Source organism: Rhineura floridana, chromosome 6, assembly GCF_030035675.1.
Source record: "Rhineura floridana isolate rRhiFlo1 chromosome 6, rRhiFlo1.hap2, whole genome shotgun sequence".
Classification (NCBI taxonomy): Eukaryota; Metazoa; Chordata; class Lepidosauria; order Squamata; family Rhineuridae; genus Rhineura; species Rhineura floridana.
Window position 1 is genome coordinate 94,940,975 of NC_084485.1, and position 26,552 is coordinate 94,967,526.

Below are 26,552 nucleotides of genomic sequence, written 5' to 3' on the forward strand. Positions count from 1 at the left end.
TTTCAGTGCAATACCCCCAAAACATTTTAATAACATTTTCCTCTAATTAGTATTATTTTGTAATTCACATTATCATTTTTTTCATACATAAATACTGGCCAACTGAATGCCCTGCCTAGGTTAATTTTTATGTAATTTGTTAACTTCCATGGAATGTGTTTAGTTCCAATACCTGTTCCCTACTTCCCTACATAGATAGCTGGGCCAGCAGTCTTAACCCTGTGGCTTATATGGAAGCGTCTTGGGCTTAGGTGGAAGTACATTAAGGGTAACAGATTTTGCGGAGTCTTTACAGCTGAGGCAAGCAAGCTAATAAGTGGCTGTGCTAACACTGTACTATTTTCTGGCCTAGTGATAAGCACATTAGCCATGCTTCTGAATCCCTAGCAGGTAAGTCAAGCAAAGGAAATACTTTACACTTTCCAAAATCAACATGCTACCCATAATATCAGAAATTAATTTAACTCAGTCAGTGATTGTTCAAACTTACTCTATGGCAGCAACTGTTTCTCCAGCTGTTTACAACTTAATTTAGTCAGCGCTAATTAAAAGCCAGCAAGGCTACTAAACACCTTACCTAAATCTCTCTATTTCTTTCAACCCCAATGACAAGTTATCAGTAAAACTAGACCATATTTTTTTTTTTGTATTTGTAGTTAGCAGAAACATATATACCTTTCGTCCAAGAGAATCCAGCTGATCAAGAGCTTCCTGAATAGCAGGGTCAGTAGGAATCAGCAAAAGAAGCCTCCGTACCCTCAAAGTAATTCTGAAGAATACAAAAGACATATAATGCACTCAATTTCTGCTGGGCTGGAGTCTATACTACTTGTAAATGCTTTTTGCAGCCACAGTATTTCCACAGTGTGTCAGCAACACCGCTTACCTTGGCTCCTCTAGATTTGCAAGCTGATAAAGCATGTCAAACACATTACACACAAGAGCCATTACCACTCCAGGGAGGGATTTTTCCTGAGGATTAAGAACACACAATTAGTTCTTCCATCTCTTCAGTAATTTGATAGGGTTCTCGGTTTTTAAAAATGCAGCAATTTAAGCTGAAAACCTGGGTTAGGGACATCAGCTACTTGCTAAAACAAGACACTGAGCTCTGTGTATTTGCTCACGTGAACACAAACTGCAGAATTAATATGAAATTCTGCCAAAGAAATCACAGCTTCACACTGTCGATATTGTAATTTTTATGTACACAGTTAACCAAAATATTACATCTTGGAATTCTGAACTGTTGTCATCAAGTATAATGAATAGTAATAGCACATAAGTGGTCCTACGAATAAAATGTTTACCCTATACCATTTTAAAAGACAGAAATGCGTTCTATTTTTTCATTTCTGCTTACAGTTAAAACAGTGTCAAACAATTCAGATGCATTCATTTCTGAAATGATCACTGGAATCCTGGCTTAAGCAAAAACAGGTGATGTACACAATAAGATGCACTAGCATTTCTTGAATTGGGAACGACCAATTCAGGATAAGCAGAAATGGAAGATACCAGAAAGCATTTTTGAAAGAGAAAAACCAACAGTACCTGGACAATGTAATTAAGGAAAAAGAGTATGTGCAAGTGCGCACACGCAGCAGAGAAATATATCTACATTTCATCTCCACATGCTGTACCTGTTCCATTGCATATGATGAACTGAAGACACTACTACTGTTGCTGGAGCTAGTGGAGGAATCAGCAGAGCTTGCTGATGGGGTTCCACTTCCTGATGTCTTCACAGTAAGTGCTTGTTCATCAGAGAAGCCCAACTGGTGAAGTAGCTTTTGATCTTTATTCACTGTTAGCTGAAATGCAACAGTTTTTCTTAGCCTTTGCAAACTGTACAAATTTAATATATTGATAAAATAATCCCAACATACCAAGCTGTCATTTGCAAATATCTGTATGTTGTCCACAGGAGCATTCAACAGCTTTGCTATCTTCCATCTGACACTCCCTATGGTTTCATTGCTATGAGCCTGTAAAAATGAAGTAAAGTTAGTTTGTTCATGTTCTCAGCTCTGGGAATTATTACTAGATAGAAACCAGTGACCCTTACAGCAAATGAGGGGCAAATCCACACAACTGTTATTTAAGTTATCTTGCAAGACTGTTTATTTATTTATTAAGGCAATGTACATAGTGCTTAATTATAATAGTATCTGAGTGGTGTACAAGTAACTCAATAGAGATAAAAATCAATTGAAACTATAAAGTCAGAATTCTGTTAAAATGCCTGCTTGAATAAAAAACTTTCAGTAGGCACAGGACGTTCAACAGCGAGGGGACCTGTCTGACTGCAAATGCAAGAGAGTTCGATACAATTAGGCCCACAATACTGAACATATGGCAAGTGAATACAAGTTGTGCACCCGAGCCTCAGCATATTCTTTTACTCAGCATATCCTTTTAATAATTTTTAAGTATTTTATTATAAACATACACACACTCAATGCATATTAACATTTTACGATGATATATAACTACAGCCTATTTCATCATATATTAATTATAATGTAAAACTATTATAATTGATGTAAGATATATGTAAAATATAAACTTATAAATTATACTTCAAATTATTTGACAGCTGTGACACAACTTTAAAATAGTCCTAACTGTACCCTTGCTTCCTAAGATAAAAACAGTAGATTCTCTTAATTGTACCATTTCAGTAAGTTTTGGCACCATCTATATTTTGTAAAACATGCTTTTATCAAACCATTCAGTTTTAATTATCTGAGCACAGTGTTTAGTTATCAAAATTTTGGCTGCAGTTAGCAAAAGCAACAAAATTATAATGTTCTGGTTGCACATCTTTATTAAGGTAACCTAAAAGTGTTTGTAAAAGTCTCATTATTATATGCTAACCAATAAGTTCCTGTATACAGATAGCGATTTTTACCCAGCAACTTCTGACTTTCTCACATGTTCACCATGCCTGCATATAGTCTGCCACATTTACCCCACATTTCACTATCACCCGATTTTCTTTGTCAAACAATGTGGAGTCAAATACCAACTACATAACATTTTATAGTTTTCATCTAACTCCATTTTTGCTGAAAATGTTCACCCTTATAAGTGTATTTAAAAATGCAATACAATTATATAAGCATACCTCTACTGTAAAGGTATCTTTGGTAGACTCATACGTAATATTAAGTGTTAAAAGATGTCCATGAAAGGAGGCACCATGAGGTAGAATAGTACGAGGAACAGAGTAAAGATCCTACAGAAAGCAAGTAGTAAAAGTGATCCTTGATGCAAACATTTAACAAATTAAACAATATAAAATGTAAACTGGCCTCAGTTGTATTACTGAACATCTTATGTGTTTTAGCTAACACAACATATCATTGGTTATATAGTACAGCCTTCCCCAACCTGGGTTCCCTCCAGATGCTTTGGACTACAGCATCCCTGACCATTGTCCATGTTAGCTAGGACTAAATAGCAAAGCCTCTGCTTCACATGCAGAAGGTTCCAGGTTCAATCCCCAGCAGCTTTAGCTAGGGCTGAAAATGTCCCTGTTCTGAAATTATGGAGAGTGACTGCTAATTAATGTAGACAAAAATGAGCTAGATAGGCCAATGGTCTGACTCGGTACAAGGTAGCTTTTTATATTCCTAGTTGGGGCTGACGGCAGTTGCAGCTCAAATCATCTACAGCAGTGGTGCCCAACTTTTCCCCCCATGGACCACATGAAAATTAATGATGGTCTTAGTGACCACTTGATTATTTTTAGCAATTTAGCCTTCTTCAGCAATTGTAATGAACTGTGCTAGATACTGTATTGTTTTTAATTGTATTTTTATTGTTTCTTTGATTTCTTACACTGTATTTTATTGTATTACAATTTGCATTATATAGAATTCAGACTGAACCACAATTAAATACAGCATAAGAAATAAAAGAAGCAATAAAATACAATTAAAAACAGTCTGAATATTTAATGCAAACGTGCTGTGGACCACCTGAATGAAGCTCACGGAGTTTGGGAACCCCTGATCTAGAGGGTACCAGGAGAAGGCTGACATAGCACATAAAACTGTTTTGTCTCTACAACCATTTGAGACACAGATTACTATTGCACCAAGCTTCCACCCTCTGTTGGGGGCAACCTTTGTGACTGTCACAGGATATGGGCCCAGAGCTGTGAGGTGGTATAGCAATGGCCATGCAGCTTCAAATTCTTGGTCTTTGCCACTGCACTGATTATTCTTCTTGACCCTCAGCCAGTCAGTTTGGTTCTGGGTGGCCTGTGGGCAGGAAGAGTTTTGGTGGTCCAGAGTGGAGACCTCCTTTCTGGCCTGTTCTTGCATCATTAAAAAGAGACCCAATTTGGGATAAGGCTCAGTATTCTCATGTCACTTGGATAGTAAACAGAGTCCATTATTAAGGGCCAGGATATGATCACTGCATGTCACCAGAGGAAGGGGAGGTCCTTAAAGGGGCTTATTACTGGGGGAATTCTTAGTCACCTTTCAAGATACAAGCTTCTTCCCAAAACTTGAGATTGGGGCTCTTGGCCCAGTTCACTGGACCACTTGGCCTGCCACTGGTTCAGTCAAATACAAAAAAGTTGCTGCTAATAAGCCTGTTAGATTAAGTTCTGTGATGGCTCTCACCCTTCTTGTTTTCCCTGCTGCAGAAACAATTTCCTTTTAGAAATAGGAGGGTAATAGAGACTGACTTGCCTTAGATAACAAGTCTAACAACAAGAGAACTTGAAGCCTAAACCCAGCATTGTATTTTACTGGACTACTCACTAGATCAAACTACAGGGGCATGGATACCAAAATGACAGACTTTTTTTTTACCTCTATAGTGATGACGTAGCGTTCTGCCAATAGTAGCAATCTCTCAATTATTACAAGTTTCGTTGACCTGGAGGTTGCAGTCAAAATAAATGGCAGAGAGTTGGGTGAGATCTCAGTTGAGTTCCTGGAGAACACCTACCAGCCTCTCAAAAGCCACCAACACTACCCCTGTGGTTCCTATCCAATAGCAAGACATTTGTTTAGACCACCTATCAAGGAGTACACAGACTCTGGAGTTCAGTTCCAAGGTGACAATAGCCAAAAAGTTGGTTGGGGGTGAAACTACACATACGGAGGAGCATGTAGCTGCCATTCCTCCCTCCCTGCCCCCAGTAACATGTGATTAAAAAAAAAAAGAATGTGTGATGTGATGTTTTCATACTCCTAATTTTGCTGTTCTTGTTTCACTTTAGTCGATGAAGTAGAGCAGCGGCAGAGAAATTCTTGAATTTGATCATGTCATATCATGTATTCCATGTAACTATATATTGGCAATGAAGCAGTAGTAGTGGAAGCAAGGAGAAAGCACACATCTCCCTTTACATGTACTTCCATCCTAGCTTTGCCTAGCAAAAGGAAAAAAATTGATGGCTATAAGCAGTAACCTTAGTTTAGTTTTTCCTAAACCTTTGTTATCTGGAGCTCACTTAACTGGAAGATAAACCTGGCAACATACTTCATTATTTCACCTGAAAAGGCTTAAGAGTGAGGTGTACCATCAGTTTTAAAAAGGTATGTTGCAAGAGAGGAAGTAGGTGTGAGCCAAGAACAAGCCAGCAGTGCAGTGCACTTCATGCTAATCTGCACCTCCAATTTGCCCTCCTCAGAGTCAATGAAATGGGGAGTGGGGTTGGCCCTTTACGGAAATCTGGAAGTTGTACAGGCTTCTGCACTTAGCTGTAAGCCTTGGCCAGTTCATCTTTTCATTTATTTAACATTACATCTCACATTTCAGTGAAAACAGCAAACTCAAGGTGGCTTCTATATTTTTATTTAACAAAATTAAAAATCCTACTAAAAACAAGCAGCAGTAGAAATAGTATAATAGAAGCTGTATTAGTAACCACAAACATTTAGATTTAATATTTTAGACTTTTTACAGTGTTGTTGCTGGTCAGCTGCAGCCCAGCTGTATACTTCCACTTGCATAATGGGCTACTGGACTATAATATACCCCTTGAGTACTACTGCTAGTACCAACTTTCATCTTCTACAATCAGTTGTCCAAAGAAAACACGTAACTGGAAGTGCACATTATTTGCAAGAGGTTCCATGACTATCACACTTGTTTAAGATAGAAAGCAGAGCACTGCTTCTCTGGAATTGGAATAGAGTGCCACTTGATTTTCCAAAAGCAGCAACTTAAGGTATATACTGATTATATTTTTGTTCTCATCCCAGACTGGCATACATTGAGCAAACCTTTTTAAAAAAGTGTTTACTCATCATTCTGTAACCAGACTTGCATCACAATTCTAGCAACCCCCTTCTCCAGTGAATCCTACTACAAGGTAGGATTCCTCATTTGTGAGGAAGAAGGAACTGCTTAAATCTATCCTTTGTAAAAATATCTAGGTATCATAAAGCTTTGGGTGCCAGTGGCTTTTCAGCACAAGTTCTAATTTCAGGCCCATATACACTTCACACATACAGATATGTTTCAGACATCACATTCCAATGTTTAGTGGATAAGGAATGGGGGCTAGAAGAGTCTCCCTTCATTTATGGGCTTTCTTCTAACAAAACCAAGTAAGACAAATTATGGTTAGAGTTAACATCGAAACCATGGTTTGAAGTGGACTTTCATACCATGGCTTGGTGAAGAACACCAACTAGTTTTCCTGATTCACATATCACAGCAAGGTATGTTTAAGGAAATGAGGACTGACACACTCCTTCCTCCAACACATTCCCAGTCATCTAAACCATGGCTTGGAGAATTGTCTGGAACAGAGGTGGGAAACCTTTGGCCCTCCAAATATTGTTGGACTCCAGCTCTCATCACCCTGGACCACTGACCATCCTGGATTAGGCTGATGGGAGCTAGAGTCCAACAGCATCTGGAAGGCCAAAGGTTCCCCACCCCAGTCTAGAACTAGCCAACACGAATAATATTTATCTAATCCTGAAAAACAAACTTACCTGTATGGAGACTGTACTGATGTTGCCACAGTAGGCATTGCAGTTGCTGTTAGCATTTTGGTAGCTCTAGTAACAGCATGTGTCAGTGTTGGACCACCAAGAGCTGAACTGGCTGACTAAAATGAAAGAGACATCATGCTATTTCTGGATTACAATGAAGGCCATGTAATGGTGGAGCAACTTCTTCAGCAATAAAAAACTAAACCTTGCCTTTTATTAATAAAGTAAAAGTTACATAAACATTTAGTAGTGCCAAGGTGTAACAGGTAGGCGTGGTTTAATTCTGAACCCATGAAGACAAGGAACAGGTGATAGATTTCTGAACCAGTTTTGACCCCAGGCTCCTCCTCCATTTCCAACCCCCAGCAAAACCTGAGACAGAGATGGTAAGTTGTATCCCGTGCTAGTCCTACTCAGAGTAGACTCATTGAAATTAATGAACCTAAGTTAGTCATGTCCATTAACTCCAAAGTGTCTACTCTGAGTAGGACTAGTATTGGATACAACCTGGTAAATAGCGGTCAAAAAAGAAAAATAATCCTACTTGGATCAAAGGTGGGAGAAAAGTTAAATATTCATTTCAGAGGCACTTAGGTTTTCTCCCGTAGCAAAAGGACTATACCAGCTAGAGGTTCTGGTGAGTGTCCAAATCATAATGAAGGAGTTATGTTACTGATCTTCTTGGCAAGTGGCTCAGATGTCTCACTGACAACTAGAAAAAGCATTCATGGCAAGTAATTCAAGTTCCTTTCTTATTTGGGGTAATGAGGCATCCAATATGCTGGGATACACCTAATCTAACTTGATACTAGATGGCAGAAATGTGGTAGAAAAGGACCAGTGAAATAGGCTCATTGTGGAGGGATAACCTGATGGAAGCTCTCAATGGTTGCCTTGCAGAGGCAAAGGAACCTATTCGGTAATGTCTAGTGAACGTGGAGGGAGACTTCACAAAGTGGTGGCCTTGCAGATCTCTGCAGTGGGCATTTGTAGAAAAAGCTGCCAAATTGGCACCACTCATGCAGAGCGTGCTGTGACAGGGCAAGGTTTTCCTAAGTATGAAGATCAGAGACTAGAAAGATGGAGTCTTGATCTAGCCAAGATGAAACTAGAGTTTTCTTACCTAAAGCCCTAGGGAGGATAGAGACAAACATGGAATTAGTCCATCTCACTGAGTACATTTGCTGTAGATTTTTAGAGTCTGTGAACATCCAGCATGTGCCAAATCTGCTCCCTCAGATTAGATTAGAGGGTTGAGGCAAAAAGATGGCAGGATCAGTTCTTACTCTCAGTGGAAGGACAAGCTGACCTTTAGAATGAAAGCTGAATCTATCCAAAGGATGACTCTTTTTGTGGAAGATGCATAAATGGTATCTTATATAGAGTGCCCTCAAGTCATTCTGATATTCTGTAAGCTATGGTAACAGCTATCAGGAAAATAACACCCAGAGATAATAAGCTTAGGGACATATCTTTTAAGGTTTCAAATGATGAGGTTGTCAGGGACTCAAGGATCATGTGGAAATTCCAGGATGGAAACCTATCCACCATTGGTGGAAGCAGGAGGGAGACTTCTCAGAAAACGGTAGAGGCGAGGGTGGAATCCCAATGTGTTTTGGTTAGTTATTAAATTTATATCCCACTCTTCCTCCCATGGTGACAAACTGGTAAAACACTAAAAAACATATTTTTAAAAAATCATAACATCTTAAATTGAGTTTTGAGTTTCCTTTGTCATAAATGCAATTTAAAATATAAAAAATATACAAAGAAACCACATATAAAAAAATCCATAAACACATCAAAACACAGGAGTGGAAATTTAGTCAAATGCTTGTATAAAAAGATGGGTCTTCAGCAGACATCTAAAAATGGGAAGAGAGGGGGTTGATCTTACCTCACAGGGGACACTATTCCATAGTCTTGGGGCCACAACAGAGAAGGCTCTGTTGTATTTGCCAGTTGGGCTTCAGATATAGTAGGCATTCACAATATGCCCTCTTCCCTGGCTCTCGTGCAATGAACGTGACTGAGGGGAAGGTGGGCGGACAGATACTTAGGTCCCAAACTATTTGGGCTTTAAAGGTTAAAACCAGCACCTTGAATTGTACTCAGAGGAAAACTTGGGGCGAATGTAGCTCTTTTAGCACAGGCGTTAACATGCTCAAAGTGGCTCTTTCTAGTTAGCATCCTAGCAGACACATTTTGAACCAGCTAAAGCTTCTGAGTAGTCTTCAAAGGCAGCCCTATAAAGAGCACATTACAATAATTCAAACAAGAGATGACTAGGGCATGGATGAGGGTGGTCAGATCTGAGTGTCCAAGGCAGGGATGCAGCTGGCGCAACAGCTGAAGCTGAGCAGAAGCCCCCCCGTGCCACCACCACTACCTGATCTTCTAGCAGCAAGGCAGGATCCAGGAGGATTCCCAGACTACAGACCAGCTCTTTCATGGGCAGTGCAACCCCATTCAGAGTGGGCCAACAACCCCAATCCTGGTTAACACTTCTGTCTTGTCTGGAGTTAATTTCAGCTTGTTCACACACATCCAGCCCTATCCAGCACCTGTACTGCATCCTTGGGATCTGATATGACAGATGTGTAAAGCTGGGTATTATCAGCACATTCCTGGCAGCCTAGCCCACATTCTCAGACAACCGCTCCCAATGGTTTCATGTAGATGTTAAATAGCATGGGGGACAAAATGGAGCCTTGTGGAACTCCAAACACCAAAGAGTCGAACTACATCTCCCAGCGCCACCTTCTGGACACCACCCTCAAGGCAGGACCGAAACCAGGCAAAGACATTTCCTCCCAGCCCCAATCCTCTAAGGCGGCCCCAGAAGGATACCATGGTCAATGGTATCAAAAGCTGCTGAGAAGTCCAGCAGAGCCAACAAGGACACATTCCTCTGTCTAGTTCCTGGCATAGGTCATCCACCAAGGCGACCAAAGTGATTTCAGTGTTGTGACCTGGGTGAAAACCAGACTGACATGGGTCAAGATAATCCATTTCATCCAAGACCCTCTATAGTTGGGACACCACCACATGCTCATTAAGTTTGCTGAAGAAGGAAAGGTTAGAGACAGGACAATAGTTGTTAAGCTGCAGTGTATCCAAGGAGGATTTTTTTCAGTAGTAGATGCACTACTGTCTCCTTTAATGATACTGGTAACGGACCTTCTGATAAGGACACATTTATGATGTTACTAATCCATTCCCTCAACCCATTCTTGGCAGATTTTACCTGCCACGAAGAGCATAGATCCAGAGCACATGTGGTACTCTGAACACTGGAGAGGATCTTGTCCACATCCTCAGGCTGTACAAGCTGAAAAGAATCCAAAATAACAGGACATTCCAGTTCCCAAGGCAACTCAATATGTACTATCAAAACTCTCGAGTCAAGACTGAACTGGATTTGAGTGGTTTTATTTGCAAAGAATGATGGAAATTGGTCACAGTGGGCAACCTAGGACTCCAAATCCTTCCTCCTGAGGCTTTTGATGTAGAAGGCCTCTCACTGCTTGGAAAAGTTCTGCCAGCTGGTTCCCTGCATGACGATGGTGGCAGAGAAAAAACTCCTTTGCTGCCATCACTGCCACAGAATAGGCTCTAAAATTAGCTCTAGCCTGTGTCCGGTTGAGGGTCTTCCACCAGTGTCACTCTAATAGTCTCCTGAGCTGCTTCATCACTCACAGCTTCATGGTATACCAGACAGCAGAATGAGCTCTACAGTTCCAGAGAGAACGTTTCGGATTGACAGAATCAACCACTCAAGCAGCTTCCTTATCTCTGAGGGCTACTACAGCATTGACAGAATTGCTGGAACTAGCCACTGGTAACTCCCCTAAGGCCCTCAGAAATCCATCTGGATTCATCAGCATTCAGGGGTGGACCATTCTAATTGGTCCTCTGCCCCTGTGAAATGTATGGAGCAGTGGTAATATGAACCCCATCAGAGAGTGATTTGACCACGACAAGGGAGTTATGGAGATCTCCCCCACTCCCAGATCACATAACTCCAGACCAGCAAACACCAAGTTCAGACTGTGTCCTGCCATATGTGCTGGGCCAGATATTAATTATGACAGGCCCGTGGTTGCCATGGCAGCCATGAAATCCCAAGCTGGTCTTGAGGAAGGGGCCTTTGAGTGCATATTAAAATCTCCCAGCACAATATGCTTAAAGGGCCCCATGGCCACCTCCGAGACCACCTCCACCAGCTCAGGGAGAGAGACAGCGAGGTGGCCAGTATACCAACGGAATCTCTGTCCTGTCTATGGTACCCAACTTCAGATGCAAACACTCAAAGGACTGTGGAAGCCTAAAGGAGCCTCTAGATAGTTTTAGTGTCTCACAATAAATCACCACTACTCCCCCTCTCTGGCCCTCAATGTGAGTCTGCTGGAGGCACTGGTAGTCTGGTGGACAGAGCTGGGTAAGATGCTCACCTCCATGCTCTTCCAGCCAGGTCTCCATCACACATCAGATTAGCTTGCTCATCCAGGACCAAGCTGCAGATGGCCGATGGCTGCCATAAGTTGCTGTGGAGGAGGCAGGACAGGAAGGTCACCCTGAGAATGGACCGTTGGTCTCACCTGAAAGGTGATTTTCCCAGGTATCATGCCATGACCAGGGGCCAAAATGGAGCTGCAGATGCGAGCTCCTGAAGGTGGGAAGAGCCAGGCCACGCTGGCAAGTGCTGCCACCCCCACGATCAAACCAAAGTCACTCTGAAGGGGGGAAGCCTGAAAAGCTTTTGGGCCCACAGCTGCGAGTCCCTGCAGCCAAATTAGAGCCTCTCTGAAAGGGGGGAGCCTGATGAGCTTCTGAGCCTGCAGCCGCGAGCCCACAAGTAAAAAGGGGCAGACCGCAAGCTGCTGGATCAGTCGCCACAAGCTCCAATGCCCAAAAAGTGGGAGGAACTCAGGGCTGCAGCCACGAGCCCCGCTGGGTGTGTGGAGAAGAGGTGGTTCAGATAAGACCAGAGGGGCAAAAATGTGAGCAGAACGCAGTAAGGAGGCCCGCAACCTAGATGGGGAGGGAGAAAGGAATTTTGTGTGTGTGTATGTGTAGAAAAAAAAACCCCTCAAACAAGAAAACAAACTAGTCCCTAAAAGGCAGACTAGACACACCACACACCCCCCCAAAACAGAACAAACAAACACAGAGCACACAACTCACAAAACTGAGTATGAAAAAGGTACAGCCTTGGACAGAGAGCTAGTGTGGTGTAGTGGTTAGAGTGTTGGACTATGACCTGGGAGACCAGGGTTCGAATCCCCACACAGCCATGAAGCTCACTGGGTGACCTTGGGCCAGTCACTGCCTCTCAGCCTCAGAGGAAGGCAATGGTAAACCCCCTCTGAATACTGCTTACCATGAAAACCCTATTCATAGGGTCGCCATAAGTCAGAATCGAAGGCAGTCCATTTCCATTTTCCACAGCCTTGGACAAAGGCAAGAATGGAGTGGGGGGGGGGAAGTGCAGGTCTTGACTTCTGTACATTCTTGCCTTCGGACACTAGATGGCGCTATAACCCACTTGATGGCATGCTACCTGGGGAAAATCTACATCTAGCCAGGTTCCTATACACTCTGGAGTGAAAGGAAAATATGGATGTGTAGAATAGCATTCTTTTTGTGAGATGAAGGTATAGCCTTTTCTTATCTTTTTTTTTACTTGAAAGCTTATGATAAAGTTGAACATGATGCTGTATCATTGTTCCTGAAGTGAAGCGACAAGGACCTCTGTGCACAGGTGAAGCAGCAATGGCTTGAGCTACAAACTGTGGGACACCCATGGTAGCATCTGCAATAAGTGGGTAGAGCTTAGCAATTCTAATTCAACTCTGAAGGGTTGTGTCATATAGGTCCTTATCTTGCATCAGATTCTCTATTCAGAGAACGATGACTCTGGCAAAAAAGGATGAGGTGGGGGTGGCTCAGACGACTAAGGCAGAAGCAACATAATTCTTTTAAAGAGTTCATCCTGCTTTTCTCTCTGTGGTCCCACTAAACAGAATGATTTTCCTGGGAAAAAGAGAATCTGAGAGCAGTGCTACCACTGGAGTGTCTAAGTGCCTCCATAAACTAAGTGGGATGTGAATAATGCTGTTGAATGAAGGTAGCAGGCTTTTTCACTTGTAAGGGATTTGTCCATTCATGATTAACCATATCAGAAAAGAATGAAGGAAAAGGTACCTCCTCTAAAGGTAGGCTTGGATTCAGGAAAAACAAATGCTAATTTGGAGCTACTAAAGGTACAAAGTCCTCATTACCAAAGTTTAGACATGGGCAACTCTTTGGGCAAACTTCTGTCTGAACATTTGTCCTCTTTCTCCTCTTGGATCCTCATGGGAACTGCATTCATTGTACGTGTGGAGAGGGGCAAAGGCCAGGGTTTGTTACCCATATATTCCTCTTGGAAGATAAGGAATTGGAATTAGGAGGCTAGGATCCCACTGTAATACCATAAGGCATGGAAGAGGCTTGATTCAAACCTTCTGATGAATGGGGAGTGGGACCCCTGGGTTGTTTGTGTGGCTGTCTTTGTGAGAAGGTGGGCTTCTGTCTTTCCCACAAATGGGGATGGGAGATCAGTCACAGACAAGTTGGGACAATTGTTTTTGGGATTTCCATTATCTGCTCTGCTGAGAAAGTTGAACAGAAATATCTGCCAGGACTCGTGGCTCAATGTTTTCAATAATACATTCATCTTGAAGAAAGGATGGCAGCATTAAACTGGAACCTTTCCTTGGGATCGGGGAGGGAGAGGATAAAATAGGGTGAACAGCAGCAGCTCTATTGGACTGAGACAGAGCTGCATCTGCTTCAACAGAAAGGTCTTGGTTGAATCCCAAGAAAGGCTGCCACAGTCAAGATAATCTTTGGCAGCTGGGAAAGGTGTGAAAAGGGTAGACATGCTGCTAACAAATGGCTTGAGATGTCACTTCTGTTGGAGGCTTGTGGCTGGAGGCTCCTTACAGCACCAGAAAGCTTTGGATTTTTCTTCCAATGACCTTGCAGATCTTTTCTTCATTGCAGCTTTCACCTGCCTTTCAGAGGGAGCCATGGGGAAGGAAGGATAGCAAAAGAGAAAGCTAAGGTGGAAAAACAAGGGGCTTTTTAGAGGGGGGGAAGGAGAGTCTAGAAAATGAGCTGCACTAATCCAAGAAGAGAGTAATAGAACTAGAAGAAGCAGCTCCGTGTCCTAGCCGAAGGCAGGGAAAAGAACTGGAGGAGTTGTCTAGGGTCCTGGGGCTGTCCCAAAAACCTATTGTATGTTTCCCTGCTGCCCTGGGTAATTGGTGGATATAATCTAATAGCATAAGGTGGAACATTTGGAAATTATCTTACTATTATGTAAGAAAAACACAGAACATTTTATTTCAAAAAGACTGACTCTTACTTCTAATCTTGTATAGCAATCAGCAATGAATTTCTTATGGAGTGACACTGAATCCTGAAAAAATGCAAAATATTAAATTACATTAAAAACCTTTAGCAATTCACACATACACAAACACGAACACACACACAGCATGCATATAGGACTATTACTATACATAACTAAATTTAAGCAGGAGCATGGTCAGGAGAAAGAATTACTCAGTAGACTTAATTTACCTACCCATGCCTCAATTCAGACAAACAACAAAACAACTATGGTTTGCCATTATGAGAATGAGCAGCAGTAAGCCTCAGGCACGCACACAACCTCTTTCCCTTGCCTCTTCATTCCTGTGCAAAGAGAGGAGACTAGATACTTCCATTTCTAATCACTGACAAGTCATAGTTTGCAGTTTCATCCAAATGCAGCAAACTATCATTTGCCAAAAGCAACAAGCAGAAGCTCCTAACCTCCTCTCCATGTGCACAAAGGAAGAAGGAAGGGGGTGGGAATGCATATTTCTGATTATCTGAAATGTGAGCCCCATTCAGACATTCTACTTCTGTGTTTAAAACAACATGTAAGGGGGAAGAGTGTAGATGAGTTCACTAGCTCTGCCTCCCCCTCCCTGTTGCCCTCCATGAGTTGGAGGAATAACTTCTTCTGCAGTGGGGAGCATGCTCTACTCATGTAGGCCTACATAAGAGCAGGTTACCCACTGCAGAAAAAAGTTATTCCTCCAACACATGGACAGCAATGATAATGATGATGCTGAGTGTGTGTTTGTGTGTGTGTGTCTACTATGTTAATCTATTCTCCACCCTCACATGTTATTTTAACACAGACATAGAACACCCGGATAGGATCATCTGAATGCAGCCTGTATCTCATGTTCTGGGACAAGTGTGGCCATCAAAACAATTCAAAGTTGTTACCTTTTTCAATCTAGGATTTAGGCTAATGTAACTATAGTTTATTATCAGCTGAATAGCTTCATTAGCTATTTCTTCATCAGGTGACTCCATTGCGATTTTCCAAATAAAATCCATTCCTATTAATTCCAGTTTTTCTACGTGCTATTAAAAAAAAGGAAGAAAAAAAAGAGAAATCAGAGTACACTACTGAAACAGTTGAGATGTTTTCTCCTCTCCAATAGACAGCTTGACTTATGGATGACCTTCCTTTACCAAATATAAGGAAATATTACTTGACTAACAGATACATCTCCTGGACAGAGGTTCTTCCTGACCTTTACTGTTACTTCTTGTTCTGCTACTGACCTCAGTACTGGCCTCAACCACCTTGCAAGGTTTTAGGCTTGAGAGAAAATAGTGACTCAGAATCATCCAACAAATTTCATGGCTGAGCCAGAATCTGAATCCAGGTCTCCCTAGCCCTAGTCTGACACTGTCCATTGTCTATGATACACTGGTTCTTCCAGGAAAACTACTATACTACCCTGGTTCTTAACCATTTTTATTAGTTTAAAGTAATAAAATACAGAGTAGAATAGCTTAAGATAATAGCTTCAGCCTTGCAACATAAAAAGAGTACTAAGCAGAGGAGCAGAGTAAATTCAAATGTTGTGTGAGTGGAAGACATGTTTCTACAACTAATCTTTTCCATCCAAATTCCTCCCACAGCAGCTTCACATGACTCTACCCACAAAGTCTGGCAAGTCTTCCCAAGCCTCTGGAGAGGATTTTGGGGGGACAGAAGTGCTGCGAGGGGATGGAAAGATTAGTTGTGCAAAGTGCCTTCCACTTGTGCAATACCAAATGTAACCCAAATTTAACTGTGTTACTAAGCATGTTGAATGAGCAAGTTAAAGGAAACTGATCTAAGCCCTAAAGTTGATACTGACTTGGGACGAATTCATGTATTTTGGCTTAGCAGATCCACAGTCTAATTACCATTTGCCAAAGGCCACTATTCTACAGCACACACATTTTTCCAAATAAATTTGACAGCTCTGACTACGAACTGCATGCTGGAATAAGGTTACAGAAAGATGCTTACCAACTGAGTTCCTTGACGTTTCAATCGATGATCACAGAGATTCACATTTTCAAAAAAGGTCTTAAACAAACCAAAACCTGTTTTTAAAAATTAACATTTTAAAGGAATTCTTTAAACATCAGAAACATTATTCATACAAAACAAAAGCTTTAAAGCCTGACCTCATTAAAGCTGTTCACAATTTTCATCAGTATTGAGTTCCCCAATTTTACTCTAACACATTTGCCTAATATGCAGAATTAGTTCAAAGGCTAAGAAAGCAAAAATACTTACATACCATTCATAGTGATTTCATAAGATTCCAGTTTAAGAATTTTTTCTTTAAAAAGCTGCTGCTGCACATCACTCTCAAGATCATGCTGTCCTTTCGTAAACCATTCAAAACACATCTGTAAACAGAGTGCACAGTAGGGTTCATATTCGATATTAAAGTTATGTATTTTATACTACCCTAAAATACTGAATACCCAACAGTTTACTCTATTCACAGGAAATTGTTCAATGACTGCTAATAATTTAAGGAAACCAACATCAGTACAATTGTGAAGATAATTTTTGTCCATTCTGATCACTGCTCTTAGCAGTTAAGCACACATAACAGACACTTTCTTTTTCTGCAAGTTTGTGGCACAATTTTTTTTATTAGCTTGTTCAGATTCAGCTCCGGTGTGTGTATATTATATATTTGCTTTTATATATGCAATTAACTTTTTAAAAATGTAACTGTTCTATATATGTTTTTATTGTGAATTGCTTCAGGATGCCTCATGGGAAGCGATTCATAAATGTAATAAATAATTATAAAAAAATCAATCAATGGCAGTTTGCACAAAGGCAGTTTTTCCAGAGGTAAATATCCAAGTGAACCTGCCCCCAGGAGCCTATTATGACAATCCAAAACTCATTTCAGGATACACTGCTTCAAGTACATTGTTGCTACATTATTCCAAGGACATACAACAGGAACTCACCTCTCGATCTAGCTCACAAACATCTTGGCCTGTTACAAGGCATTCCCAGATTTCCCGAGCACGATTCCATCCTAAGTAGAGTGTAGCTTCTTGAAGGAAAAATGCCAGAAATTTGAGATGTGCCTCTAAGTACTGAAAAGAAAGCAAACAAATTAACATTAACTAACATTTCTGAAGAAGCATTTATAAAACATTTTGTAAATTTTAAAAAATCCCAAGTTTAGATCACCTTCCCCTCAGTAAGAAGATAAGTCACTTTCATTTAGAGCATTCCCAAATTATCCAGATTTTAATAGCACAATTTTGCTTACCTCCCGATACGTGTATCGGCCATCCACTAATGTTGCTCCCGCCAGGCCGCCAGGACCTGCCGCTGATGCAGCCAACCTGTGACATGCTATTAAGCTTCCTGTTACCAATTTCACTATTTCAAAGTTTTTCTTCAAATCCTGAATAATGCTCTTGACAAAAATATCAGAAAAAGATGCGTTAAGCAGAGCATTAAAACATGTACAATTAGATTTTCATTACCTGATGTTTCTCTTGCTGTATTCCCTGGGCATATATTCAATGAGGGCCTCAAAAATCTTACAGTTTCTATTCTCATTCACTACAGTGTCCAGTCATGCCAGTAGTCTTCCAGAAGAAGGTACCAAGCACTTTATTGAGTACTTCTACGTCAGTTATCACAGCACAAAATCTTGCACTTCATTTTCAAAGCCAGATTTAACCTTATTATGAACAAGTAACACGACATCATTATCCTCAATTTATCTTACCTTAACCATGTCATACCTATAAAGAGAACTGTATTTATAGCAAGACCACCACAAATAAGTTTATTTACAACAAAGAATGAGGGAGACAAACTTAGAGCACAATCCAACTAGTATTTGTGCTGGGCTGGGGTGAGCTGGATGTGGTGGATCCCCAGCTGAATAGGTAGGCTCCTGGCACTGCCAGGCTCTGCCAGCAGAAGCACCTCACATACCGGCTCAGACACGGCACCGTCAAGTCCCTGCCAGCTTAGCTAGGGGTCTGCCAGGGGCAGCCAGTCTGCAAGACAGAGAGCTGGCTGAAGCTGGCGGTAGCCCCCAAAACAGGGCGTTCTGGGGGTGTGGTGCGGGAGGAACCCCCAGGGGACTTATGTGGCATCCAAATACCCTTGAAGTGCTCCCACGGGTCCCAATCCACATAAAAATTCTGCTGGCAAAAGGGTCAGCGGAGGAAAATAATTGCAATGATGGTCTACGGGGAGCGCTTATTCCCAGTAGGGCTATTTGTGGGAGCCGGCTCTCCCCTTCCGGCTTCCATGTGCAGTTCCCATCAGAGCCTGCATTCAGCCGGGCTGCAAGCTCCCACTGGCTCCCTCCCCACCACCCTCACTCCCACCAGCTTCCCCTCATATGGATTGCTCTGCCCGCTCCCATGATGTTGTTCTGTTATCAGGCAAACACTTCTTCATTAAGACTGAGCTAATTTTAACACTTTTATTTTTCAACCTGTTGTTAACTGGTCACTGTTCGGAATTTTAATTGTAGAGTATCCAAAATGCAACACGAGATAGTGCTGGAAGATGAGACCCTCAGGTCAGAAGGCACTCAACAAGCTACTGGGGAAGAACAAAGGACAAGTACAAGTAGCGCTGTGACTAATGACGCAGCTGGGTCAAAACCGAAAGGAAGCCCGGAAGCTGATGCGCCCAGATGCAAAAGGAGTCTGGAATTGTACGACGCACACGATAGGAACATGGAATGTGACAAGCATGAACCAGGGAAAGTTAGAAATTGTCAAGAAAGAAATGGAATGTATCAACATTACAATTCTTGGCATGAGTGAATTAAAATGGACGGGAATGGAACATTTCCAATCAGGCATTTACAAAATATTTTATGCAGGAAATGAGAAATTAAGAAGAAATGGGATTGCTTTAATAGTGAGAAGTGATGTAGCAAAAGCAATTAGGAGCTACAACACAAGGTCTGAGCGAGTGATATCAATGGGATTAAACGGGAAACCTATTAACATAACCATCATCTAAGTCTATGCTCCAACAGCAAACACAGAAGAAGAGGAATTGGGAGAGATTTTATGCAGAAGTACAGGAAGAAATTGATCACACACCAAAACAAGATGTGCTGATAATCATGGGAGACTGGAATGCAAAAGTAGGGAACAGAGAAGAACTAGGAATTGTGGGGAAATGGGGCTTAGGAGACAGAAATGAAGCAGCAGAAAGACCGATTGAATTCTGTGAAGCCAGTAATTGGTTTCTTGCAAACACAGTTTTTGAGCAATCAAAAAGACGACTGTACATGTGGACATCACCAAATGGGCAATATAGGAATCAAATTGATTATATAATTGGTAGCAGAAGATGGAGAAGTTCCATACTTTCTGCAAAAACAAGACAAGGAGCAGCCTGTGGTACAGATCATGAACTGGTTGTATCGAAAATCAGAGTAAAGCTAAAGAAGAAGAACAAAGCAATCATAATGCCAAAATACAATTTAAATAACATCCCAGAAGCATATAAAGATCAAATAAGGAACAGGTTTGAGACTTTAAACTTAGTTGACAGAAAATTAGAAGAACTATGGAGTGAAGTCAGAGACATTACCAGGGAAGAATGCAAAAAGACAATACCTCTAGTTAAAAAGAGAGGAAGACCTCAATGGATGACTGAAGAAACCCTTAAAATGGTTAAAGAGTGAAGGAAAGCAAAAGCAAAAGGAGATAGAAACACGGTCAGAACCCTAAATGCAACAATACAGCGACTAGTACGTAGGGACAAAAAGAAATATTACAATATTGTGTAGAAATAGAAGAGGACAACAAAAAGGGAAGAACAAGAGCCCTATTCCAAAAGATTAGAGAAATTAAATGGAAATTTAAACCAAGAGTAGGGATGTTGAATAATCAGCAGGGGAACACACTGACTGACCGTGATGAAATAAAAGGAAGATGGAAGCAATACACTGAAGAGCTCTATAAAAGAGATGACAGGATGACAGATTCACTCATGGAGGAACTGTATGACGAAGAACCAGAAATAGAATGTGAGGTGAAAGCTGCTCCTACAATACTTGGAAGAAATAAATCACCAGGAACAGATGGCACACCAATAGAGTTGCTACAAGCTATTGAGACTGAATCTGTCCAAATTTTCACAAAAAATGTCAAGAAATATGGAAAACTAAACAATGGCCCACAGACTGGAAGTGTTCAATATACATCACAATTCCACAGAAAGGGGATCCCAGGGAATGCAGTCATTATCAAAAAAGGTAAAGGTGTCCCCGCACTTGTAGTGCAAGTTGTTTCCGACTCTTAGGGTGATGTCTTGCGATGTTTACTAGGCAGACTGTATATATGGGGTGAGATTGCCAGTTCCTTCCCTGGCCTTTCTTTACCTCCCAGCATATGCTGGGTACTCATTTTACCGACCACGGATGGATGGAAGGCTGAGTGGACCTCAACCCCTTTTACCGGAGATTCAACTTCCTCCTTCCGTTGGAATCGAACTCTGGCTGTGAGCAGAGCTTTCGGCTGTGTTACCGCTGCTTACCACTCTGCGCCATCAAACTATTGCCTTAATATCCCATGCAAGCAAAGTAACGCTCAAGATTCTACAAAAAAAGCTCTTACCATATATGGAGTGAGAAATGCCAGATGTCCAAGCTGGATTTAGAAAGGGAAGAGGCACCAGAGATCATATCGCAAACATACATTGGATAATAGAATGGACCATGGAATTTCAGAAGGAAATCACCCTGTGCTTTATAGATTACAGGAAAGCCTTTGACTGTGTAGATCAGGAAAAACTATGGAATGCTTTAAAAGAAATGGGGGTGCCATGGCATCTGACTGTTCTGATGCACAACCTATACTCTGCACAAGAGGCTACTGTAAGGACAGAATATGGAGAAACTGATTGGTTCCCCATCGGAAAGGGTGTGAGACAGGGGTGTATTTTATCACCCTATTTATTTAATCTATACGCAGAACATATCATACGGAAAGAAGGATTGGACCAAGATGAAGTAGGGTGAAAACTGGAGGGAGAAATATCAATAATTTAAGATATATAGACGATACCATACTACTAGCAGAAACTAGTGTTGATTTGAAACTAATGCTGATGAAAGTTAAAGAGGAAAGCACAAAAGCAGGACTACAGCTGAATGTCAAAAAGACTAAAGGAATGCAACAGAACATTTATGCAACTTTACAGTTGACAATGAGGACATTGAACTTGTCAAGGATTATCAACACCTTGGCACAGTCGTTAACCAAAATGGGGACAATAGTCAACAAATCAGAAGAAGGCTAGGACTGGGGAGGGCAGCTGTGAGAGAACTAGAAAAGGTCCTCCAATGCAAAGATGTATCACTGAACACTAAAGTCAGGATCATTCAGACCATGGTATTCCTGATCTCTATGTATGCATGTGAAAGTTGGACGGTGGAAAAAGTGGATAAGAGAAAAATTAACTAATTTGTACTGTGGTGTTGGAGGAGAGCTTTGCGGATACCATGGACTGCAAAAAAGACTAATAATTGGGTGTTAGAACAAATTAAACCAGAACTGTCACTTGAAGCTAAAATGATGAAACTGAGGTTATCATAGTTTGGACACATCATGAGAAGACATGATTCACTAGAAAAGATAATAATGCTGAGAAAAACAGAAGGGAGTAGAAAAAGAGGAAGGCCCAACAAGAGATGGATTGATTCCATCAAGGAAGCCACAGATCTGAACTTACAAGATCTGAACAGGGTGGTCCATGACAGATGCTGTTGGAGATCGCTGATTCATAGGGTCGTCATAAGTTGTAGTCGACTTGAAGGCACATAACAACAATAGTTTTAATTGTTCTTGTATAGTTAGTATTACCATTAACCACCTTGGATGCTACATTCAAGAAGCAGTATATACAACAAAATAATACATAATAAACATTTCTTGTCTTGCAGTCCTAAAGGACCACCCCATCTAGCTATTTAATGTTTCATACTTTCCTAACGTTTCTTATTTTTCAGTTCTAACCACTCCTGATAATTTCCCCCTAGGAGTGGGAAATTATTGTTATTAACGTACACAAGATGTAATTTTGTCGCAAAAATTCTCTTACCTTATCTTGTTTTTGGTAGGTTTGCTTAATAAATGAACGCGTGATTTCATGGAGCTGACGCAAGGCTGGTACCACCCACACAAACTGAGGATTATTATGCTGGGATGACTATTAAAACAAGTTAGAGTAATATATATGCTTAGTAACAAGAACTGTATAGAGTAAACATTCAGAGCTTTCTTCCCCATTCTAGATTACTTTTGTGGTTTGTACTAGTACTACAGTATTCATCAATTCTACACAACCCCTAACAAATCCATTTGTTTCTCTAGTCTCTTGAGTTCTCTGTGTAGTATACATAGATATTTTTAATAATCATAATAAAAGTGAAGAGCAGGCTTTGATAGCCACAGAATTAACATTAAGTAATTCACTTAGGGAAAAGGTGCTTTATGTGAAGCATAGCTCAATTCCAATACTGTAGCCAAACCATGGTTTGGTTGTCAGTGTGCATGGTCTCAGCTATTCCCTCCTCAGTTTGGGCAACACTATTTTCTGATAATCCACAGTATGGCTTTCCATGACTGTATGAACATGCTGGTACCAGAGAAGAGCCTGCACCCACTTTGCTACTTATGGTTAACGTTTCTCCTCCTTAACCACAACCAGTAACCATTCAGACAAATCTTGGCAACAGAAACCTTAACAATGATCCCAGGTTTGAATGACATGCTAAGCCAAACCTTGGGTTAGCTGCCACGCTACACCAACCTATAAAGCCCAGGGGGGAGGAAAGAGGCTGCAGTCTTCTTTTTGGGAGCCAGCATTTTTATGGTTAGCCATGGTTTGGTTTAGTGTGATGTGCAAATGCAGACAACAGGCAGTGATGTGAAAATCAGGGAAACTATATTAACTGCTAACCATATTGCCTCCAAACCAGACTCAAGCAGGAAATGTCCATCATTATCATGCTCTGCACACTAGCATTCAGGAGTATTTGGCTAGTCACTGTTATTTGAATACAACCCTCTTTTTCCAAATCAATGCACAAGTGAAACAACTCTCACTTGCACAACAGAACTTCCCATAAGAACAAAAGAAAAGCCAGCTGGAGTGGGTCAGTGGCCCATCTAGTCCAGCACTGTCATAGTGGCCAACCAGATGTCTATAGAAAGCCTTCAAGCAGGACCTGAGCACAAAAGCACTCCCCTCCTATTGTTTCCAGCAACTGGTATTCAGAAGCATACTGCCTCTGACAGTGAAGATAATAAATCCCCTCCCTCTGTAGGACCCCGCAAACCCCCAAAGCTGCTCTTAGGGTTCCTCTGACCCTCTGGAGCAGATTTGGGAAGGTGCAGGGAATGCAAGGGAAGTTCCATTGCACTAGCAGAAATTGTTCTGCTCACACAATGACTTAGTGGATACAACCCAGAGTTCAGACCTGGAGTTTATGGTTTTTAAAATTACAATTTTCAGATCACCAAGGCAAATGCATCTCACTATTGTTATATTTGCTTTATTTCTTTTCATTAAAATGAGACATTATTAGTAAACAAACAAAAATTTCAATTATTAAAACCTATAGAGAAGTGAAATTTTAAATCTGTTTCTTCCAAAGGAGCGACTGATATGGGGAAAGGGAGAAAGTTAGGAATGAAACATTATATTATACCTATGCCAAACACTCTCTTGTAAGTCTATATCTAACTAGACCTGGGGTCACTAATGTGGTGACCTCTGAGGCTTCCCCTGGGACTTGCAAAACCTTTGAGTCCCCCTTCACTGTACTCATTAACATGTTTGTAGCACCGAAGAAAGTTAGAAGTGTGAAAAAGTTTCACACTTCCTCTTTCAGCTATATGTGCTTTTCAAGACTCAGATTGGCTTGTGAGTAGCTGAACAAAAAATAAACTGAGAGTGCAGGAGGGAATTGGGGGCTATCTGCGAGACTGGAGGAAGGAAAACTGAGCAACTAGAAGTAGAAGTATGGGGGACAAAGTGAGCAGTGGCAAGAATAAAGAGAATTGAGTGAGAGAGAGGGAAAAGGAGCATGCGCAGAAACTCACGAGATTAATCCACTAAAATAGACCCTCTTGAAATTGCACAATTTTCTTATCACAGATTGCACCTGACTCTATTGACTGATATGTAAAAACCGTGGACCTAGTGCTTTCCAGTGCAACCAGAGGCTAACAATGCAAGCCTTGATGGTAGGCCGTTTTGGGGGTGTGTGAGGTGGGCCCAATGTAAAATAATACAAATTCAAGATGATCCATTTAAATTTGACTGGATTTGATTTCCCCCGATTTTAAGGTAAAGCAAAGAACATGTCTGTATATAATCTCTTTTCCTGTCTTTGGGGAACAGTGTGTGTGTGTGCCTTTGCCACACACTTAAAAGTTCCAAATATGCTCATGGGCCCAAAATTTGGCAACCCCTGAACTAGGCCAAGCCGCCTCCATGGCTAAAGGGCAAAGTAACATGTAGTTATTATTTACTGATTGTATTCTACCCCAAATACTGAATGTACATTGGCTAGAACAAACCCTGTTGTGTCTGATATATTTCCTATACAGAAAATATTCCTAAATCAAATTATGCCGTTATGTTAATTTCACAGTCCAAGTTCCTTACATATATATTTACAGACAAATATTTTGTTAACTGTTGTCAATCTTGAGTGAAGTTCCCTGTTTTCAATTGCATCTTCTGCCAGACAGACAGAATCAGTCGCAAAAGGTAGCCTTTTGTCTTAAAATAATCTTATACCTACCAAATATATGGAATTTGCTTCCTGATAGATAAGATTAGAAAGATAAAGATGTCGTGATGGCCACCAATTTGATACGTTACTGGAATTGCAAGTGGGAGAGTGCTGTGACACTTGGGTTCAGCTGGCGAGCTTCCCATAGGCATCAGGTTGGCCACTATGAGAACAGGATGCTGGACTAGATGGCCCTTGGTCTAAGGGTGGCTCTGATCAAGCTGGCAAAGTTTTAATTTGTTACCCCAGTAAGATCTTTCTCCTAGAATATGTATGAATCCTAGTGCTCTAACTCAATAGGTGGAGACAGCTATTTTTTTTTGCCTTTTAGTTCCAATGGTAAAGCTGGAGCAACTAGACCTACCACCTAATTTGGTATACATAGTGACCCCATAGGATGCCAGGTTATCCAAAAGGGCCCTAGAGATGTCATAGATGGACTCCAGGACAGAATTTGGAGATGGATCCACCTGCAGAACAAAGCTAAATTTTTGAAATCTGACTATTTCAGATCACATTATTATTACTAACCTTTGCTTCAGTTCACTTCATAGTATACACTAGGAAACTACCTTTTTTCTTTGAACATACAAACAAGTTTTATTACTTCCTAATAATAATGTAGACTGAGTGTACTAAAGCAACAGCTTACTGTTGGAGAGAAGTTTATGAAAAACATTACGAAGAACTTGTTCTGCAGGGAGATCCATCTGCAAATTCTATCCTTGTAGCTTTTCCCAGAATGGTCAGTCCTTTGGCAGAAGCAAAGGCAAAATGTTTGCTCTGACTGTCATAGGAAGAAAACTGATTTTCAAGGATACCCTTGAAAGGTGAGAACCAACAAATGTGACAAGCTTCAAGTTCTGTACTATTTCTAATAAAAAAGCTAGATCTAAAAGTACATCTTAAGAGAACATACTATTTGGACGAAATACACATTCTAAAAGAGAAACTAACTCTCTTAATATCTTCTATGCATTTGATGATGTAACTTCTTTTTATTGCCTCCTTCACTGCATATGCATCACTAAGGATTGTCAAATGCTCCTCCAAGGCCTGTTGAATCAAACTGCTTGGCAATGTTGGAAGATGAGCCAGCTCCCAGAGAACCTCAAGAACCTACAAAGAGATACACACAAAGAGATAAATATCACTGTTCATTACAGAAGTTGGCATCTATATTCTTTTAAAAGTGATTTTTATTACTCATGCCTTTCCAGTGGTTGTCTCCACCCGTGCTTCCCGGCCAATACGTCCTATCAAGCTCAACAGTTTCTGTCTCACTCTATCACTCTCAGACTCCCAACTCTATGAAAGGAGGAAAAATGGATAAAGACACACAAAACCAAATCAT

General features: G+C 41.0%; 1 protein-coding gene across 1 annotated transcript in view; it reads right to left on the bottom strand.

The window, feature by feature from the left end:
• Positions 1 to 26,552, bottom strand: part of USP24 (ubiquitin specific peptidase 24) — a 141,093-nt gene that overhangs the window by 70,513 nt on the left and 44,028 nt on the right. Inside the window, exons 14-29 of the mRNA XM_061633148.1 lie at positions 26,411 to 26,506; positions 26,156 to 26,317; positions 22,495 to 22,602; positions 17,672 to 17,821; positions 17,361 to 17,492; positions 16,667 to 16,778; positions 16,390 to 16,466; positions 15,306 to 15,446; positions 14,389 to 14,442; positions 6,975 to 7,090; positions 4,833 to 4,899; positions 3,131 to 3,241; positions 1,890 to 1,988; positions 1,644 to 1,814; positions 887 to 972; positions 676 to 769 (exon numbers count right to left, since the gene is read on the bottom strand). Of these exons, the coding sequence (XP_061489132.1) occupies positions 676 to 769; positions 887 to 972; positions 1,644 to 1,814; positions 1,890 to 1,988; positions 3,131 to 3,241; positions 4,833 to 4,899; positions 6,975 to 7,090; positions 14,389 to 14,442; positions 15,306 to 15,446; positions 16,390 to 16,466; positions 16,667 to 16,778; positions 17,361 to 17,492; positions 17,672 to 17,821; positions 22,495 to 22,602; positions 26,156 to 26,317; positions 26,411 to 26,506 (1,776 nt within the window). The remainder of the gene's footprint in view (positions 1 to 675; positions 770 to 886; positions 973 to 1,643; positions 1,815 to 1,889; positions 1,989 to 3,130; positions 3,242 to 4,832; positions 4,900 to 6,974; positions 7,091 to 14,388; positions 14,443 to 15,305; positions 15,447 to 16,389; positions 16,467 to 16,666; positions 16,779 to 17,360; positions 17,493 to 17,671; positions 17,822 to 22,494; positions 22,603 to 26,155; positions 26,318 to 26,410; positions 26,507 to 26,552) is intronic.